This window comes from Coregonus clupeaformis, unplaced genomic scaffold (assembly GCF_020615455.1).
Source record: "Coregonus clupeaformis isolate EN_2021a unplaced genomic scaffold, ASM2061545v1 scaf0198, whole genome shotgun sequence".
NCBI classification, from domain to species: Eukaryota; Metazoa; Chordata; class Actinopteri; order Salmoniformes; family Salmonidae; genus Coregonus; species Coregonus clupeaformis.
Genome location: NW_025533653.1, coordinates 46,396 through 66,239, shown reverse-complemented (window position 1 = coordinate 66,239; position 19,844 = coordinate 46,396). Strand labels below are relative to the sequence as shown.

The window sequence follows — 19,844 nt, the reverse complement described above, 5'->3', positions numbered from 1 at the left end:
AAAAAATAAAGGTTTTTTGTCAATTAGTATATTTGAATTTGACCACAATATTTGTTGCATTATTTGTTCTGTCGTTTCTGGAGGATTAAATTGAAATTGCAACCAACTTTCTATGGCTTGTTTTAGAAATAGTGACATTTGGGAGATTATTTCCTTTTCAAATAACTGAAAGTGAGAGGTTGTAATCTGAATAAAGGGAAAAAGGCCTTTCTTGAACAGTGGGTGAGACAATCTTACTAATTTGCTTGAGAACCAGTTCGGATTTAAGTATAACTTTTGGATGACTGAAGATTTTAGTGATAGGTCTAATGCTTTAATATTTAATAATTTCTGTCCTCCGAATTCATATTCATTATATAAATATGCTCTTTTAATTTTGTCTGGCTTGCCGTTCCAAATAAAATTGAATATTTTTTTCTCATATAATTTAAAAAACTGTTTGCTAGGCGTAGGCAAGACCATAAGCAAATAGGTAAACTGGGATAATACTAAAGAGTTAATCAGGGTTATTTTTCCACAAATTGACAGGTATTTTCCTTTCCATGGTAGTAAGATCTTATCTATTTTTGCTAACTTTCTATTAAAATTTATTGAAGTGAGATCATTTATTTCCTTTGGGATATGTATTCCGAGTATATCTACATTTACATTTTAGTCATTTAGCAGACGCTCTTATCCAGAGCGACTTACAGGAGCAATTAGGGTTAAGTGCCTTGCTTAAGGGCACATCGACAGATTTTTCACATAGTCGGCTCGGGGATTAGAACCAGCGACCTTTCGGTTACTGGCACAACGCTCTTACCCACTAAGCTACCTGCCGCTCTACATCACCATCAGACCATTCTATTGGTAAACTACATGGTAATGTAAAAATTGTATTTTTTAGTGATCCAATACGTAATATAGTACATTTGTCATAATTTGGTTTTAATCCAGAGAGGTTAGAAAATGTATCTAGATCCTCTATGAGGCTGTGGAGGGATTCTAGTTGTGGATCTAAAAGAAAACATGAATCATCTGCGTACAATGACACCTTTGTTTTTAAGCCCTGTATTTCTAGTCCTCTGATATTATTATTGGATCTGATTTTAATAGCTAACATCTCGATGGCCACAATAAATAGATATGCCGATAGTGGACAACCTTGTTTCACTCCTCTTGACAGTTTAAAACTTTCTGAGAAATAGCCATTATTTACTATTTTACACCTAGGGTTACTATACATGATTTTGACCCATTTTATAAGAGATTCTCCAAAATTGAAATGCTCCAGGCATTTATATATAAACCCCAGTCGAACTTTATTAAATGCCTTTTCGAAGTCTGCTATGAATAGCAGGCCTGGTTTCCCATATTTTCCATAGTGTTCTATTGTTTCCAATACTTGCCTTATATTATCTCCAATGTATCTTCCATGTAAAAAACCTGTCTGATTAGAATGAATGAATGAATAATATCCGACAATACCTTTTTAATTATATGCGCTATACATTTTGCTAGGATTTTTGCATCACAACACTGAAGTGTAAGGGGCCTCCAATTTTGTAAATGGACTGGATCTTTATATTTTCCACTTGTATCCTGTTTCAGTAATAATGAGATCAGACCAGAGAGAGTAGTTGGGCGAAAGCCACGGTGGGGAGGTTGGCGGAAAAGGAAATAAGGAAGAAAGTGGAACATATTATGAATAAACATGGAGTGGGGGATTGCATAGGCCTTCTGAAAGATCTGGTGAACGAGAAGATGATGGAGAAGAAAAAAAGGAGAGACATGGAATATTTATTGAGTTAATATGGAATCGCACAGAACTTTTGGAATTGCTTGAGGAGGAAATGGGACAGGACGAGAGTGAGGATGAATTAAAAGTAGTGGCAGGTGCAGTGATGACTGCTGAGAAGAAGTTGAGTGTAGAGGGAAGTAGTGAGGTGAGGAAGGTGGGCGTCAAATGCAAAAATGGGGATACGTGCTCCAGTAGTTCAGAGATGAAACTACCTGCAGTGAGGATCACCGAGTTCGGGCCTCGTCCCAAGGATGATATTGGTCCAGTGGGAGTGAGATTTGTAGAGAGAATGGATCCTTGCTGTTTGGTTGATCTATATGTGGTGTCAGGTTGGGTGGAGGAGAAGTTGGGGACTGTTGAGTTGGTGAAGGTAACTCGGAGTGGACTCGTGATGATTTATTGTGTTTCCTCATCCCAGAGGGAGAGGGCGCTCCGGATTACGAGATTAGGGAGAAGAATTTTGACGTGCTTTGCTCTCCAGAGCAGGGTGCTGTTGAAAGGAGTGATAACAGGGGTGGCATTAAGTATTGAGGAGGAGCAGTTGAAATGGAAGATTCCTGGTGTCTGTGATGCCCGCCGCTTGATGAAACGTAGATCCGTTGGGGAAATAGAGAAGACATTATCTGTCATGCTGAGTTTTGATGCAGTCGTTACCAGATAAGGTCAAGGTAGGAAGTGTCAGTTATCCAGTGAGAGTTCATGTTCTGAAAATATTACAGTGTTTTTGGTGTCAAGGTTATGGGCATATTGCAGCAGATGCCTAGATGTGATATGTGATAAGTGTGCAGGAGGGCATGAGACGAAGGAATGTGTGGTAAGTATCGGTGTAGAAAGTTGTGTGTGTTTGTTGTGGGGGTGATCATGGGGCTGGAGATCGGAGGTGTCCGGTGAAAGAAAGGCAGATTGAGTGTTGCACAGAAAGTGTAGTATACCGAAGCAGTGAATAGAGTGGTAGAGAAGGATGGGTACAGGGTGAGGGATCCTGAGAGGATTCCTGTGAGTAGGCAGAGGTCAAGAGAGAGTGATGGGAAGAATATGTGCTTCAGTAAGGTGGGCTTTTTAGAATGTATTTGTAACCGGTGTGAAATGGCTAGCTAATTAGCGGTGCGCGCTAGTAGCGTTTCAATCGGTGACGTCACTCGCTCTGAGACCTTGAAGTAGTTGTTTCCCTTGCTCTGCAAGGGCCGTGGCTTTTGTGGAGCGACGGGTAATGGTGCTTCGAGGGTGACTGTTGTCGATGTGTGCAGAGGGTCTCTGGTTCAAGCCCAGGTAGGGGCGAGGAGAGGGACGGAAGCAACACTGGTACATACAGCCATGGTTGTTAATTGTACTGCAGAAATTAATCAAAAGTCACAGAAAATAGAGGTTGTAGTGTCAGCGGCAGAGAAGTACTTGGGATTGCGAGGATTTACTACAGAACAGCTGCAGGGGGTGTTGAGTGGTAGTGATATGTCCTCTCAGACCATTGGTCTGGAGTAGGACTAGGTAGGGTTAAATAGTGGAATGGGTGTTTTTTTTTTTTTTGAGAGGGCTAATAGGTGGTCGAGTAATTTTCCTTTTCCCCAATTTTGCATTATTGTGGCCAAGAATGTGATGTATGTAGGCCGTGAATGGCATCACACTCCAGTACAGTAGGTGGCGGTGTATGCACCTAGAAGTTGGATGCGATCCGCCAACCAAATCCCAAAGAAGAAGAAGAAGAAGAAGCAGAATTACAGCACTCTGGCACTGACTTTACCCAGGTGCCTGTGTTGATGTTTGTCCTGAGTGATTAATTGGGTGGTCGAGAAAATAAACAATGGAAATACGTTTTTGGGACTGCAAAAAGGGAAAACATCTCGAGAAACGTTGTAGGGATGCCAGAGTCCCCTGGTGCAAACCAGGAGTATGGTGGAAGTAACGTTAGACAAATGTTTGGTTGGAGAGCCTAGTAAATGCCGTCCCTTTAGAAAGCAAGAACAAGATGTATGTTAGGTGAAGTACAGTATTATCGTAAGGAGACGTATACTTGGATTACGGAGGAGGAATGGAGGGAAAAAGAGAGGCAGAGGAGGTCTAAGATAAAATTGCGGGAAAAAGGGAGAAGGTTTGTTAAAGGTAGAATGGTAGAAAATGTAAGCGGAGTGAGTTGAAGACAGGAGGAGAAATGGAAGTGAATGAGGGTGAAGTATTGGAGGTGGTAGGTTGCCCGACAATGTGAAGTTAGGATATATAAGTTATCCTGTACGAGCTTATGTGCCGAATACATTACGATGTTACAGGTGTCAAACTTATGGGCATGTGGCAGCAGTGTGTAGGAGGGAGGTTCCAAGGTGTGAGAAGTGTGCAGAAGGGCATGAGACAAAGGAATGTGCAGCATTGGGGAAAGTAGTGGTATGTGCTAATTGTAGGGGTGCCCATGGGGCTGGGGATCAGAAATGTCACGTGCGAGAGAGGCAGGTTGAGGTTTCCAGGGTAAGAGTAGTGAAGAAGTTGTCATATGCTGAGGCAGTGAAGAAAGTAGAGGAAGATGGGTCAAGGGGGAGGAGTGGTGAGAGTAGTAGATATGTACCAGTACAGAGGGATAGGCCAACAAGTGATATATGTTTCAGTAAGATTGGATTTGTAGCATTTATAGCAATGGTTATTAATTGTACTGCAGGGATGGAACGTAAGTCAAAGAAAATTGAGGTTGTGGTGGCAGCTGCAGAGAGGTATTTGGGTGTGCGAGACTTGACATCAGAAGAGTTACAGGGTGTGTTAAGTGGTGATGTCCCATCCTTTCAGGTTGAGGGCATGAGGTAGGAATACAAAAATAATAATAGGGGAGTAGGGTGGTGTTCATTTCTTTATTGTTTTTTGTTGATTAAATTGTTTTTGAATTTGTGAGTGTGGTGTTAGATGGTAGGGTATTTCTTTATTTTATTTTTCAAGCAAAATAAAAGGGAGTTGTACTCCAGTCTAGTAGGTGGCGGTAATGCAACATATTGGATGCCAACTGCCGTTAAACCTCATCGAAGAAGAAGAAGAAAAGGAAGACAGACTCTGCCACTTTGTTGAGAGCAGGGTTGCACGACAATCTTGCATTGGGATATATCGGTGATATAAAATGCGATTGAATTTGGATGCACTTTGTATACAACTACGTGTCTCAAATTCTAGTAATTGATCATCTAGCGGTCCACAGCTGATTAGATCGTCGACTGCTTTATCTCAATAGTGACTGCGGAGTCCTGTCCATTACTAGAACTAGTCGAGACATGACTAATCCTATGTTTTGGGACCAACTGCAAGCTGGTAGCTCCGAGGTGGACTGGTGTGAAGGCAATTACCTTATTTACCCTAGTATTGCAGAGTTTTATAACACGGTTAGTCATTTATCTTTAAGACAATATTGTAATATGTTTTGTGACAGCCATTGCTTAGTGCCTTTGTTTCAATATTTGGTAATGGAATGCCCTTGCTTTTCTGCATGGCACTGCTTCCCTTTATTTAGTCTATTGGGATTTCGTTTGAATGTTACTACCCCAGATTGGTAGTCGACACATCCTCACTGTTGAACAGTTTGATTTTTAGGACATAGAAAGGGGTAAAGAACACACAGGCGCATTGGCACCTCATATCTGGTTCAACAGCTGTCAGCTACTATCAGTGCAGAGTTCTTTTTGTTGCCTATCAAGAAAACATATTGGGATTTAGATTAAACATTTTCATATTGTTCAATAGGCCTAGGCCTACCTCCTTGTATTCATATCCATACTATGGCTATGTGTTCCTAAAGATCCCAAAAATCTGTTGAAATACAGAGTGAAATTAATGGATGTGTGTATTGTATTTGTAACAAACATATCACTTGCTTGGCCTACAATTCTGCTCACATTTTCATTCCCTTCATTTTTTTTTCTTCATTTCAGATCAGCAACATCTTGTTTTTTGTTTTACCGCCAATATTAATGTGCTTGTTCCGCCAGTACGCAACACATTTCAACAGTGGAATATATCTCATTTGGATTCTACTGGTTGTGATTGGTGAGTTGTTTTGACAAAGCATGATGATTCCTTCAGTTACTCGCCTCTGCTTTGATTTGTGTGTGGCCTGAACCTAATCTTATTTTAAGAGCACTCATACTTATAGGTTTACGTCTGAAAAAAGGTGCTCTAAATATTATGAGCACAGAAATATCACATTTACATAAGTATTCAGACCTTTTACTCAGTACTTTGTTGAAGCACCTTTGGCAGTGATTAGTCTTCTTGGGTATGACGCTACAAGCTTGGCACACCTGTATTTGGGGAGTTTCTCCCATTCTTCTCTGCAGATCCTCTTAAGCTCTGTCAGGTTGGATCACTGCACAGCTATTTTCGATCGGGTTCAAGTCCGTGCTCTGGCTGGGCCACTCAAGGACCTTCAGAGACTTGTCCTGAAGCCACTCTTGCGTTGTCTTGTCTGTGTGCTTAGGGTTGTTCTCCTGTTGGAAGGTGAACCTTCGCCCCAGTCTGAGGTCCTGAGCGCTCTGGAGCAGGTTTTCATCAAGGATCTCTCTGTTCATCTTTCCCTCTGTCAGAGTGACCATCGGGTTCTTGAAAACCTCCCTGACCAAGACTCTGGGTCTTCCATTTCTGTGGCGGTCCTCATGAGAACCAGTTTCATCATAGCGCTTGATGGTTTTTGCTACTGCACTTGAAGAAACTTCCCGTATTGACTGACCTTCATGTCTTAAAGTAATGACTTTCGTTTCTCTTTGCTTATTTGAGCTGTTCTTGCCATAATATGGACTTGGTATTTTACCAAATATGGCTATCTTCTGGATACTCCGGCTGTAGGTGCTTAAGTGTAGAGTGTGCAATCATCAGCATACATAGTCATTTTAGCTGCTTTTGTAAGACATTTGGCATTACTTTGTAAAAATAGAGAAGAGTAATATCCCAAGACAACTGCCCTGAGGGATACCACACTGTACATATCTCATGTTAGAGTAGCTTCCATTGAAGAGTAACTCTCCAACCATGTGATGGCAGGTGATGTAAATCCATAACAAGTTAGTTTTTTAATAACACATTTTGATCAATAACATCAAAGGCTGCACTGAAATCTAACAATACAACTATAATCTTATTATCAATTTCATTTAGCCAATCATCAGTCATCATCAGTTTACTAAGAACAGGCAGCAAACTGATTGGGCGGCTATTAGAGCCAGCAAAGGATGTTTTACTATTGTTTGGTAGTGGAATTACTTTAGCTTCCTTCCACGCCTGTGGACAGACAATCCTTTAGGCTTTGGTAAAAGACATGGCAAATATGGGTGGCAATACAGTCTGCTACCATTCTCAATAGTTTCCCTTCTAGGTTGTCTGTACCTGGTGGCTTATCATTATTGATGGATAACAACCGTTTTTCCACCTCTTCCACAAAAACTTGCCAAATTCAAAACGGAAATCCTTCTCTTTCATTATTAGATCTTCAATATACAGATATGATGGTTCACTGTTCAATGTTGTCATTTCACTTCTCAGTTTGTCCACTTTACTGGAGAAATAGTAATTGAAATGATTGGCTATATCAAAAGGTTTGGTCATAAATGACCCATCAACTTCAATAAACGATGGAGATTAATTGGGTTTTCTGCTCATGATATCATGAGGTGTGAGGTCAAAACACACTCTTATGTCTCCATTCGCTTTTGGGGCGACCACCATTCCGGAGCACCATTCTGTGGGCTCTGTCACTTTGTTATGACATCCATGTTCTCCATCCTGCCCAGTTCTTCATAAACTTTTTCTCTTGAGCGGAACACGTCGTGGTGCTGAAAGAGCACAGGGTGTGGCTCCATCTTTAAGCTCTATCTTGTATGAATCTTGGGAGTTTCCCCAGTCCTGGAAAGATGGATTCTGTGCAGTAACTGTAGGGCCTCTATGGCTGGTATGCCTATGAGTGGTTGTGTCAGTCCTGCTACGATGTACACCTCTTGTTCTGTGCTGTACCCTTTTTATTATCAGCTTGCTCTTACAGCAGCCTTTCACGTCAAGCAGATTTAGCCCCGGCCCGTATAGCATCTTGGTTGGTCTCACCAGACTGCCATCTTGTTGTTGTTTGAAGTATTTCTCTGGTATGGCTGTCACAGCTGCTCCTGTGTTGAGTTTGAAGCTGATGATTTCCCCATTCAGATACATTTTCTCCATCCACAGCTGTGTACCTTGTGAGGACAATAAACCTAGGAAAGCAAAGTCTTGTGATTCGGTGCTGGGCTGTGACTTTGTGTACAACTTGACAGAACGACAGACTGCTGCATAATGTCCCGTTTTGCGACACTTTCTGCACTCAGCCTCCACTTTCTGCACTCACAGTCCTTCCATCCATGCTCTCGTCCTCCACATCTTTTGCACTCCTTTTCAGTTGGATTTCATTTTGTTTTGCCTTTTGTATGGTTTCTGTGGACTTTGTTGGAATTTGTTCCTATTATTAAATTGTGCTTTGGTGGTGTCCATATTTGTTGTGGTTTCTCCTACTACTGCATTACTGTGCAGTAATGTTTGCTGTTTCTTTACAGTTTCACTTTGTCTGACTCTTTGAATAGCTTTTGCAAGTGTCACGTCTGAGTCTAACTGAAGCTGTTCTGAGTCTGACAGCCTCCTGTCTTTTATTCCAACAATTCTCTCTTATCAGTTCTTCCTTGTGCATTCCAAAGTTACAATGCTCAGCCAGATGTGTACAACTGTGATGAATGCCTCTGCTCTCTCTCCTTTATCTTGACATCTCATGTTGAATTGAGCGCTCTCAAAAATAATATTGTTTTCCTACACAGTGCTTCTCAAATGCTCCTTTTACAGCATCATACTTTTTATCTGCATCAGTCAATAGCAATGCTCCCAGAATATAATCGGCGGCATCCCCCATAGAATATACAGTAATTCAGAAAGTATTCATACCCTTTGACTTATTCCACATTTTGTGTTACAGCCTGAATTCAAAATTGATTAAATATTTTTTTTTTTGTCACCCATCTACACACAATCCCCATAATGAAAAGGCACATTTATTGAAAATGAAATACAGAAATATCTAATTTACATAAGTATTTACACCCGTAAGTCAATACATGTTAGAATCACCTTTGGTAGTGATTATAGCAGTGAGTCTTTCTGGGTAAGTCTCTAAGAGCTTTGCACACCTGGATTGTACAATATTTGCTTTTTTAAATTCTTTAAGCTCTGTCAATTTGTTTGTTGATCATTGCTAGACAGCCATTTTCAAGTTTTGCCATAGATTTACAAGCCGATATAAATGTCAACTGTAACTAGGCCACTCAGGAACATTCAATGTCGTCTTGTAAGCAACTCCAGTGTATATTGGCCTTGTGTTTTAGGTTATTGTCCTGCTGAAAGGTGAATTTGTCTCCCAGTGTCTGTTTGAAAGCACTGAACCAGGATTTCCGGGATGCTGACCTTCTAGGCAGAGTTGCAAAGAAAAAGCCATATCTCAGACTGGCCAATAAAAAGGATTAAGATGGGCAGTCTGAGATATAGCTTTTTCTTTGCAACTCTGCCTAGAAGGTCAGCATCCCGGAGTCGCCTCTTCACTGTTGACGTTGAGACTGGTGTTTTGCGGGTACTATTTAATGAAGCTGCCAGTTGAGGACCTGTGAGGCATCTGCTCAAACTAGACACTGTAATGTATTTGTCCTCTTGCTCTGTTGTGCACTGGGGCCTCCCACTCCTCTTTTCTATTCTGGTTAGAGCCAGTTTGCGCTGTTCTGTGAAGGGAGTAGTACACTGCGTTGTACGAGATCTTCAGTTTCTTGGCAATTTCTTGCATGAAATAGCCTTCATTTCTCAGAACAAGAATAGAGTGATGAGTTTCAGAAGAAAGTTATTTATTTCTGGCCATTTTGAGCCTGTAATCGAACCCACAATTGCTGACGCTCCAGATACTCAACTAGTCTCAAGAAGGCCAGTTTTATTGCTTCTTTAATCAGCAAAATAGTTTCCAGCTGTGCTAACATAATTGCAAAGGGTTTTCTAATGATCATTTAGCCTTTTAAAATGATAAACTTGGATTAGCAAACACAACGTGCCATTGGAACACAGGACTGATGGTTGCTGATAATGGGCCTCTGTACGCTTATGTAGATATTCCATTAAAAATCAGCCGTTTCCAGCTACAATAGCCATTTACAACATTAACAATGTCTAAACACTATTTCTGATCAATTTGATGTCATTTTAATGGACAAAAATATTGCTTTTCTTTCGAAAACAAGGACATTTCTAAGTGAACCCAAACTTTTGAACGGTAGTGTGTATATATACAGTGAGGGGAAAAAAGTATTTGATCCCCTGCTGATTTTGTACGTTTGCCCACTGACAAAGAAATGATCAGTCTATAATTTTAATGGTAGGTTTATTTGAACAGTGAGAGACAGAATAACAACAACAAAATCCAGAAAAACGCATGTCAAAAATGTTATAAATTGATTTGTATTTTAATGAGGGAAATAAGTATTTGACCCCTCTGCAAAACATGACTTAGTACTTGGTAGCAAAACCCTTGTTGGCAATCAGAGGTCAGACGTTTCTTGTAGTTGGCCACCAGGTTTGCACACATCTCAGGAGGGATTTTGTCCCACTCCTCTTTGCAGATCTTCTCCAAGTCATTAAGGTTTCGAGGCTGACGTTTGGCAACTCGAACCTTCAGCTTCCTCCACAGATTTTCTATGGGATTAAGGGTTGGAGACTGGCTAGGCCACTCCAGGACCTTAATGAGCTTCTTCTTGAGCCACTCCTTTGTTGCCTTGGCCATGTGTTTTGGGTAATTGTCATGCTGGAATACCCATCCACGACCCATTTTCAATGCCCTGGCTGAGGGAAGGAGGTTCTCACCCAAGATTTGACGGTATATGGCCCCGTCCATCGTCCCATTGATGCGGTGAAGTTGTCCTGTCCCCTTAGCAGAAAAACACCCCCAAAGCATAATGTTTCCACCTCCATGTTTGACGATGGGGATGGTGTTCTTGGGGTCATAGGCAGCATTCCTCCTTCTCCGAACACGGCGAGTTGAGTTGATGATGCTAAAGAGCTCCATTTTGGTCTCATCTGACCACAACACTTTCACCCAGTTCTCCTCTGAATCATTCAGATGTTCATTGGCAAACTTCAGACGGGCATGTATATGTGCTTTCTTGAGCAGGGGGACCTTGCGGGCGCTGCAGGATTTCAGTCCTTCACGGCGTAGTGTGTTACCAATTGTTTTCTTGGTGACTATGGTCCCAGCTGCCTTGAGATCATTGACAAGATCCTCCCGTGTATTTCTGGGTTGATTCCTCACCGTTCTCATGATCATTGCAACTCCACGAGGTGAAATATTGCATGGAGCTCCAGGCCGAGGGAGATTGACAGTTCTTTTGTTTCTTCCATTTGCGAATAATCGCACCAACTGTTGTCACCTTCTCACCAAGCTGCTTGGCGATGATCTTGTAGCCCATTCCAGCCTTGTGTAGGTCTACAATCTTGTCCCTGACATCCTTGGAGAGCTCTTTGGTCTTGACCATGGTGGAGAGTTTGGAATCTGATTGATTGATTGCTTCTGTGGACAGGTGCCAGAAATCCTGGGAGCCAGAAATCTTTCTGATTGAGAGGGGGTCAAATACTTATTTCCCTCTTTAAAATGCAAATCAATTTATAACATTTTTGACATGCATTTTTCTGGATTTTTTTGTTGTTATTCTGTCTCTCACTGTTCAAATAAACCTACCATTAATATTATAGACTGATCATTTCTTTGTCAGTGGGCAAACGTACAAAATCAGCAGGGGATCAAATACTTGTTTCCCTCACTGTATATATATATATTGGCCAGGGAGGCATTGGAAAACCTCCCTGGCCTTTGTTGAATCTGTGTTTGAAATTCACTGCTCAACTGAGAGACCTTATAGATAATTGAATGTGTGGGGTACAGAGATGAGGTAGTCATTCAAAAATCATGTCAAACACAATTATTGCACACAGTCCATAAGTCCATGCAACTTATTAAGCACATTTTTACTCCTGAACTTATTTAGGCTTGCCATAACAAAGGGGTTGAATACTTATTGACTCAAGACATTTCAGCTTCTCATTTTTTATGAATTTGTAAACATTTCTAAAAACATAATTCCACTTTGACATTATGGGGAATTGTGTGTAGGCCAGTGAAACTAAATCTCAATTTAATCAATTTTATATTCAGGCTGTAACACAACAAAATGTGGAAAAAGTGAAGGGGTGTGAATAGTTTCTCAAGGCACTGTATAAGAGAGTTCAACTGATATTCCTCTGGTTTTGCATTCAGTCCTGATGCCAGACAAAACCTCTCAAATCTTCTGATCCATCTGGGCCATTCTGCCATGTTTGAGAAGTCAAAGGGGTCTGGATGAGTTATATGTACAGCTGCCATTTCTATTTCGCTATGTCTCTGCGAAGCCTACACTGCAGATTCTTGTCCAGGCTGTGGGGTTACCTAAATCTACAGCATCACCCACAATCCCAAACAACATATTAAACTATGTATCCTGATCTATAAGTCTGCAGTCTAAAATGGATGACTATAAAGACATTAAAATAGGTTTAAGAGAGTTAATAGCATACTGCATTACACGCCTAGTGGACAGTAGCTGCACAGTGGCCACAATTCGCATAACCCCTGCCTCTCCTTACACAGTCTCTGGAGCTGAGTTCACCTCTGACCTGAGTTGGAACACAGAGCTGGAATCTAATTTAGAGCTGTGTGCCTGGTGTCCTGGCTCCTTCCTCTGTCTAGATAGGCCCTATCCAGTGTGTCTGCATGCAGTGAACACTGAGAGGATTTTTTTCCCAATTCTGGTCCTTTTGACCCGAAGGGCAAAAACAAAAATGTGCACACTTTTGGTTCCCCAGGACCAGAAATGGGAAACACTTCCTCTGTGTTCACTCTATGTGGTTCTGAAGGGACTGGATAGGTCAAGCAGTGTGGCAATGGCTCCACCTTGGTGAAAGAGCTTGGACAGCACACCATAAATAATCTTCAATGATTAATGTATTCCAATGTAGCCTAAGGGCACGTTTATGACGCAGGCATCCTCAGGCAGTGCACAGGGTAAATCTGAGATGGCACTACCTTACCTTCCCATAGGCAAAAGGGAGATTTGCCACATTGTTCACACCTGGTTCCTTCAGATCTGGGGAGGTTATAGTTTAGGTGGGGGAAGGGCTAGGGGTCGATGTCAAGGGGCTATATGGCTACCGATGATCCCAGAGTGGATTGACAGGTTGCCATGTTGGGCATTTATAAGGAGAAGTCCTGATTGCTGGGAAATTCCTTAAAGGGTTGCCAGGTTCGGGTGGTGCCTCTTGGACAAGCACTGATAAATACAATAGAGTGTCTGTTGGACCCTGATAACAAGAGGCCATGGGCTACCGACCAGTCTGTTCACACTAAAACTTCAAAACACTACACTTAAAATATGTAAGTGTAAAACTCCGTCACATAATGAGTTATGATGTGGTCCTCTGTAGCTCAATTGGTAGAGCATGGTGCTTGTAACGCCAGGGTAGTGGGTTCAATCCCCGGGACCACCCATACGTAAAAATGTATGCACACATGACTGTAAGTCGCTTTGGATAAAAGCGTCTGCTAAATGGCTTATTATTATTATTATTATTATTATTATTATTATTATTATTATGATTATTATTATTATGATAAGGCCTAGGAGAAATTCCTGACTTATTTTATTGACCTTCAGCACCAAGCAGTCTGTCACACCATCTCAAGCCATGCTCAATTAATCATGTAAATCTAGATCAGACAAGGTGTCTACCTTCACCCTGTAAATATAGAGACCAGTTGAACTGAATGGCCTGTTGTCATTTTTGTCAATATTCTTATGCTCCTATGGAAATTATAACAAGCCTTAGCTGAGATCCACTTAGCCTGGTCCCAGATCTGTTTGTGCTGTATAGCCAACTCCTTTTGTCATTGTTATGGCATATACTGTAAATTGGCTATACAGCACAAACAGATCTGGGACCAGGCTACATGAACAGTGGCTTAACATTAAAATCTAAGTCTTTGTGCTTGACTTGTCTGTGCTTTGGCTCAACATATTGTTATTAACAGTGTTCTCTTTCTTATGTTCCATTGAGAGACAGTAGTATTTCTTGTGGTCAGACTGAATTGCTGTGGATAGCTTAACGGCTGTAGGGAAAGAACTGGGTTTCAGGTGAACTCTCCCACTGTTTTCAATTGACCTCCGGGTGAAATTGTGTTTCAAAACATCCTGCCACTAATCAGATAAGTTTGATTTCTGCAAGAGGGCGATGTTTCCTTGTTTTGAAAGAACCAAGACCATAATTTGATTAGGGAACATTTTTGGAAACTGATCACAAAGTAAGATAAAAGTTAATAAAATTAGTCTGAGGGAGTTGAGGAGCTCTGGGCGTCTGTAAATCCTGTGCGTCTGAAATGGCACCCTATTCCCTAGTCACTGCTTTTGACCGGAGTTACAGCAATTTCATTCATAATAATATGACATTTAGCAGACGCTTTTATCCAAAGCGACTTAGTCATGCGTGCATACATTATTTTTTTTGTGTGTGTATGGGTGGTCCCGGGGATCGAACCCACTACCTTGGCGTTACAAGCGCCGTGCTCTACCAGCTGAGCTACAGAGGACCACCTGTAGTATACCAGTAACACCTGTTCTCAACAGCTCCACATATGAGCAGCTGTTGTGCCTATTAAAAGGCACAGTGTTGATTTTGTATGCCCTTGTTTTGTATAGCATGTAACTTTGTGGTGTCTCTCCCTTGCCTCAGGTATTGGCTCCACATACTTTCATGCCACCCTCAGTTTCCTGGGTCAGATGCTGGATGAGTTGTCCATCCTGTGGGTGCTCATGTGTGCCATCGGCATGTGGTTCCCCAAGAGATACCTGCCCAAGATGTTCAGGAAGGACAGGTGAGTCAACAGTTTGCCTGGTCTCAATCCTCAATTCACTCCCTTCCCCTTGGCCCTTAAGCGTCGATGTTTGCAGATATGAAGGGTCTGCAGACCTCCCTTTTGGGGGCCTGGTTGGTTTCAGTTCCATTAAACTACATGTTATAAAATTAAAATGTTATTTGTCACATGCTTCGTAAACAGTGATATGCTTACTTATGGGTCCTTTTCCAGAGTTAAAGATACAAAATTAAAATAAATAAATAGTGACACAAGGAATGAATACACAGTGAATAACGAATATGAGTAAAAATAACATGGGTATATACAGGGAGTACCAGTACCGAGTCGATGTGCAGGGGTACGATGGTAATTGAGGTAGCTACAGTACCAGTCAAAAGTTTGGACACACCTACTCATTCAAGTGTTGTTGTTTTTTAAAACTATTTTCTACGTTGTAGAATAATAGCGAAGACATCAAAACTATGAAATAACACATGTAGTAACCCAAAAAGTGTTAAACAAATCAAAATATTTTATATTTGCGATTGTTCAAAGTAGCCACCCCTTGCCTTGATGACGGCTTTGCACACTCTTGGCATTCTCTCAACCAGCTTCACCTGGAATGCTTTTCCAACAGTGTTGAAGGAGTTCCCACATATGTTGAGCACTTGTTGGCTGCTTTTCCTTTGCTCTGTGGTCCAACTCATCCCAAACCATCTCAATTGGGTTGAGGTCGGGTGGTTGTGGAGGCCAGGTCATCTGATGCAGCACTCCATCACTCTCCTTCTTGGTCAAATAGCCCTTACACAGCCTGAAGGTGTGTTGGGTCATTGTCCCGCAGAATGCTGTGGTAGCCATGCTGGTTAAATGTGCCTTGAATTCTAAATAAATCACAGACAGTGTCACCAGCGAAGCACCCCCACACCATCACACCTCCTCCTCCATGCTTCACGGTGGGAACCACATATGCGGAGATCATCCGTTCACCTACTCTGCAGTTGTAACCAAAAATCTCAAATTTGGACTCATCAGACCAAAGGACAGATGTCCACCGGTCTAATGTCCATTGCTCATGTTTCTTCTTCTTCTTAATGTCCTTTGGTAGTGGTTTATTTGCAGCAATTCAACCATGAAGGCCTGATTCACGCGGTCTCCTCTGAACAGTTGATATTGAGATGTCTGTTACTTGAACTCTGTGAAGCATTTATTTGGGCTGCAATCTGAGGTGCAGTTAACTCTAAGGAACTTATCCACTGCAGCAGAGGTAACCTTCATGTCTTAAAGTAATGATGGACTGTCGTTTCTCTTTGCTTATTTGAGCTGTTTTTGCCATAATATGGTCTTGGTCTTTTACCAAATAGGGCTATCTTCTGTATACCACCCCTACCTTGTCACAACACAACTGATTGGCTCAAATGCATTAAGAAAAGAAATTCCACAAATTAACTTTTAACAAGGCACACCTGTTAATTGTAATGCATTCCAGGTGACTACCTCATGAAGCTGGTTGAGTGAATGCAAAGAGTATGCAAAGCTGTCATCAAGGCAAAGGGTGGCTACTTTGAAGAATTTTAAAATCTAAAATAGATTTTGATTTAACACTTTTTTGGATACTACATTATTCCATATGTATTATTTCATAGTTTTGATGTCTTCACTATTATTCTGCAATGTAGAAAATAGTAAAAATAAAGAAAACCCTTGAATGAGTAGGTGTGTCCAAACTTTTGACTGGTACTGTATTCGGAAAGTATTCAGACCCCTTGACCTTTTCCACTTTTTGTTACGTTACAACCTTATTCTAAAATTGATTAAACTGGACTTTTTTCCCCTCATCAATCTACACACAATACCCCATAACGATGAAGAAAAGGTTTTAGAAATCTTTGCAAATGTTATAAAAATACTAAACTGAAATCACATTTACATAAGTATTCAGACCCTTTACTATTAATATTTTCTTTGATCCTGACTAGTCTCCCAGTCCCTGCCGCTGAAAAACATCCTCACAGTATGATGCTGCCACCGTGCTTCACTGTAGGGATGGGACCAGGTTTCCTCCAGACATGACGCTTGCCATTCAGGCCAAATAGTTAAATCTTGGTCTGAGAGTCCTTTAGGTGCCTTTTGGCAAACTCCAAGCGGGTTGTCATGTGCCTTTTACTGAGGAGTGGCTTCCATCTGGCCACTCTACCATAAAGGCCTGATTTGGTGTAGTGCTGCAGAGATGGTTGTCCTTCTGGAAGGTTCTCCCATCTCCACAGAGGAGCTTTGGAGCTCTGTCAGAGTTACCATCGGGTTCTTGGTCACCTCCCTGATCAAGGCCCTTCTCCCCCGATTGCTCAGTTTGGCCGGGCGGCCAGCTCTAGGAAGAGTCTTGGTGATTCCAAACTTCTTCCATTTAAGAATGATGGAGGCCACTGTGTTCTTGGGGACCTTCAATGCTACAGAATTTTTTTGGTACCCTACCCAGATCTGTGCCTTGACACAATCCTGTCTTTGAGCTCTACGGACAATTCCTTCGACCTCATGGCTTGGCTTTTGCTCTGACATGCACTGTCAACTATGGGACCTTATATAGACAGGTGTGTGCCTTTCCAAATCATGTCCAATCAATTGAATTTACCATAGGTGGACTCCATTCAAGTTGTAGAAACATCTCAAGGATGATCAATGGAAACAGGATGCACCTGAGCTCAATTTCGAGTCTCATAGCAAAGGGTCTGAATACTTATGTAAATAAGGTATTTCTGTTTTATTAATTACAATTTGCAAACATTTCTACAAACCAGTTTTCACTCTGTCATTATGTGGTATTGTGTGTAGATTAATACTTTTTTTATTTAATCCATTTTAGAATAAGGTTGTAACGTAACAAAATGTGGAAAAAGTTAAGCAGTCTGAATACTTTCCGAATGCACTGTACATATAGGTAGGGGTAAAGAGACTAGGCAATGGCATATGTAATACACAATAGCTGTAGGCTATGTGGTGAGTGTGAAAGTGTATGCGTGGCGTCAGTATGCGCATGTTATGTGTGTGTGTGGGCGTATGTAGGGTGTGAGTGTGTGGGTAGAGTCCAGTGTTTGTGCATAGAGTCAGTGCAAGAGTAAGTCCAAAAAAGGGTCAATGCAGGTAGTCCGGGTAGCCATTTGATGAGCTATTTAGCGGTCTTGTTTAGCAGTCTCATGGCTTGGGGGCAGAATCTGTTCAGGGTCCTGTTGGTTCCAGACTTGGTGCACTGGTACTGCTTACTGTGCGGTAGCAGATAAAACAGTCTATGGCTTAGGCGGTTGGAGGGTGACAGTTTTTTGGGCCTTCCTCGGACACCTCCTGGTATAGAGGTCCTTGGATATCCTGCAATAATTGGCTGTTAAGACTGTTCTGTTGTTTTTTCTTTTCTTCATGGCAATTCACTTCGAAGCTGTATTCTGTAGCGCCTTGCGGTTGGGTGCCTTACAGTTGCCGGACCAAGCGGTGATGCAGCCAGTCAAGATGCTCTCAATGGTGCAACTTTTTGAGGATCTGAGGGCCCATGCCAAATTTTTTCAGCCTCCTGATGCCCTCTTCACGACTGTGTGGGTGTGTGTGGACCATGTTAATTCCTTAGTGATGTGGACACAATACCATGCACCCACTAGTGGTCAAAAGGTTTTTGGCGCTCCATAAATATGGTACAGTACTGTATTCTGTCCAACTACAGTACGTCATCAGAGTGCGCTGCTGAACACTGTATGCTGGAAATGTATGGTTGAGAGGGATGAGGCAAAAGGAATGGCAAATAAGTCTGGTTGCATAACCGATTTGGCAAACGTATTGCAAATTGAGAAATCATGTGATAAATGACATAAAGAATTATAGTCAAAAGCTTTGGAGCACCTTAAATTAAATTTTGGGAAAAATGTCATTCATTGAATCAGATGGCTCATTCATCACAAAACCAACTGATATTGCCAACGTCTTTAATACTTTTTTTCATTAGCAAGATTAGCAAACTTAGGCATGACATGCCAGCAACAATTGCTGACACTACACATCCAAGTATATCTGACCAAATTATGAAAGACAAGCATTGTAATTTTGAATTCCGTAAAGTGAGTGTGGAAGAGGTGAACAAATTATTGTTGTCCATTAACAATAACAATTCACCGGGGTCTGACAACTTGGATGGAAAATTGCTGAGGATAATTGCGGACGATATTGCCAGTCCTATTTGCCATATTTTCAATTTAAACCTACTAGAATGTGTGTGCCCCCAGGCTTGGAGGAAAGCAAAGGTAATTCCGCTACTAGAATAGTAAAGCCCCCATTACTGGCTCAAACAGCCGACCAATTAGCCTGTTACCAACCCTTAGTAAACTATTGGAAAAAATTGTTTGACCAGATACAATGCTATTTTACTGTAAACAAATTGACAACAAACTTTCAGCATGCTTATAGAAAAGGACATTCAACAAGCACAGCACTTACACAAATGACTGATGATTGGCTCTCTTCACAGTCCTCAAGTCCAGAACGGACTATGGGAGGCGCACAGTACTACATAGAGCCATGACTACATTTGCTATTTAAGTGTATAGATTACGTATTTTTTTCCCCGCCCCTGTTTCGAGACAGGTGCATGATAATGGTCCATTCTAAATCAAAACAAATTTCACACATATATGTATTAATTTGGGATCTATCGCGCGAATCCCACAACTCTCCCAGACTATGTTCACACAGAATAGAATAGTAGATTGACATAGGCTAGTGCTTTTGCTGTTTGTTAGGCCTACTCATCTTGTTGGCTGACAAAGTAAATGTGGACAGTTGTTCCAATATCTTCAATATGCGCCTCGGAATTGGATAAGAATGCATGCAGTTGCGTACCCGATGTGTCTGTCTTCACTTGTAGCCTGTAAGAAAGACCCGATCACATGACGGAGAGCCATGTGAGTGAGAGGTGCTTCTAAGCACGCAGCAGGGAGAAGGTAATTATAATTATTATATTCAGCCCAAGGGCACAACAGCCACTGGCTGCATAAGGCAACAGTCATTAACATGAGGGGAAAGAGGGAAAAGTAAAGACTTTCTTACACAATTGTAAATGACCTCCGTTGTCATTGAGTTTCAGACCTTCACATCGTA

The 19,844-nt window shown here is 41.5% G+C and overlaps 1 protein-coding gene across 1 annotated transcript in view; it reads left to right on the top strand.

The window, feature by feature from the left end:
* Positions 1 to 4,804: 4,804 nt before the first annotated feature.
* The window catches only part of LOC121562226 (alkaline ceramidase 2), a 38,797-nt gene continuing 23,757 nt past the window's right edge, over positions 4,805 to 19,844 (top strand). The window contains exons 1-3 of the mRNA XM_041874556.2: positions 4,805 to 5,127; positions 5,674 to 5,788; positions 14,591 to 14,732. Coding sequence (XP_041730490.2) covers positions 5,020 to 5,127; positions 5,674 to 5,788; positions 14,591 to 14,732 — 365 coding nt within the window. The 5' untranslated portion in view covers positions 4,805 to 5,019. The remainder of the gene's footprint in view (positions 5,128 to 5,673; positions 5,789 to 14,590; positions 14,733 to 19,844) is intronic.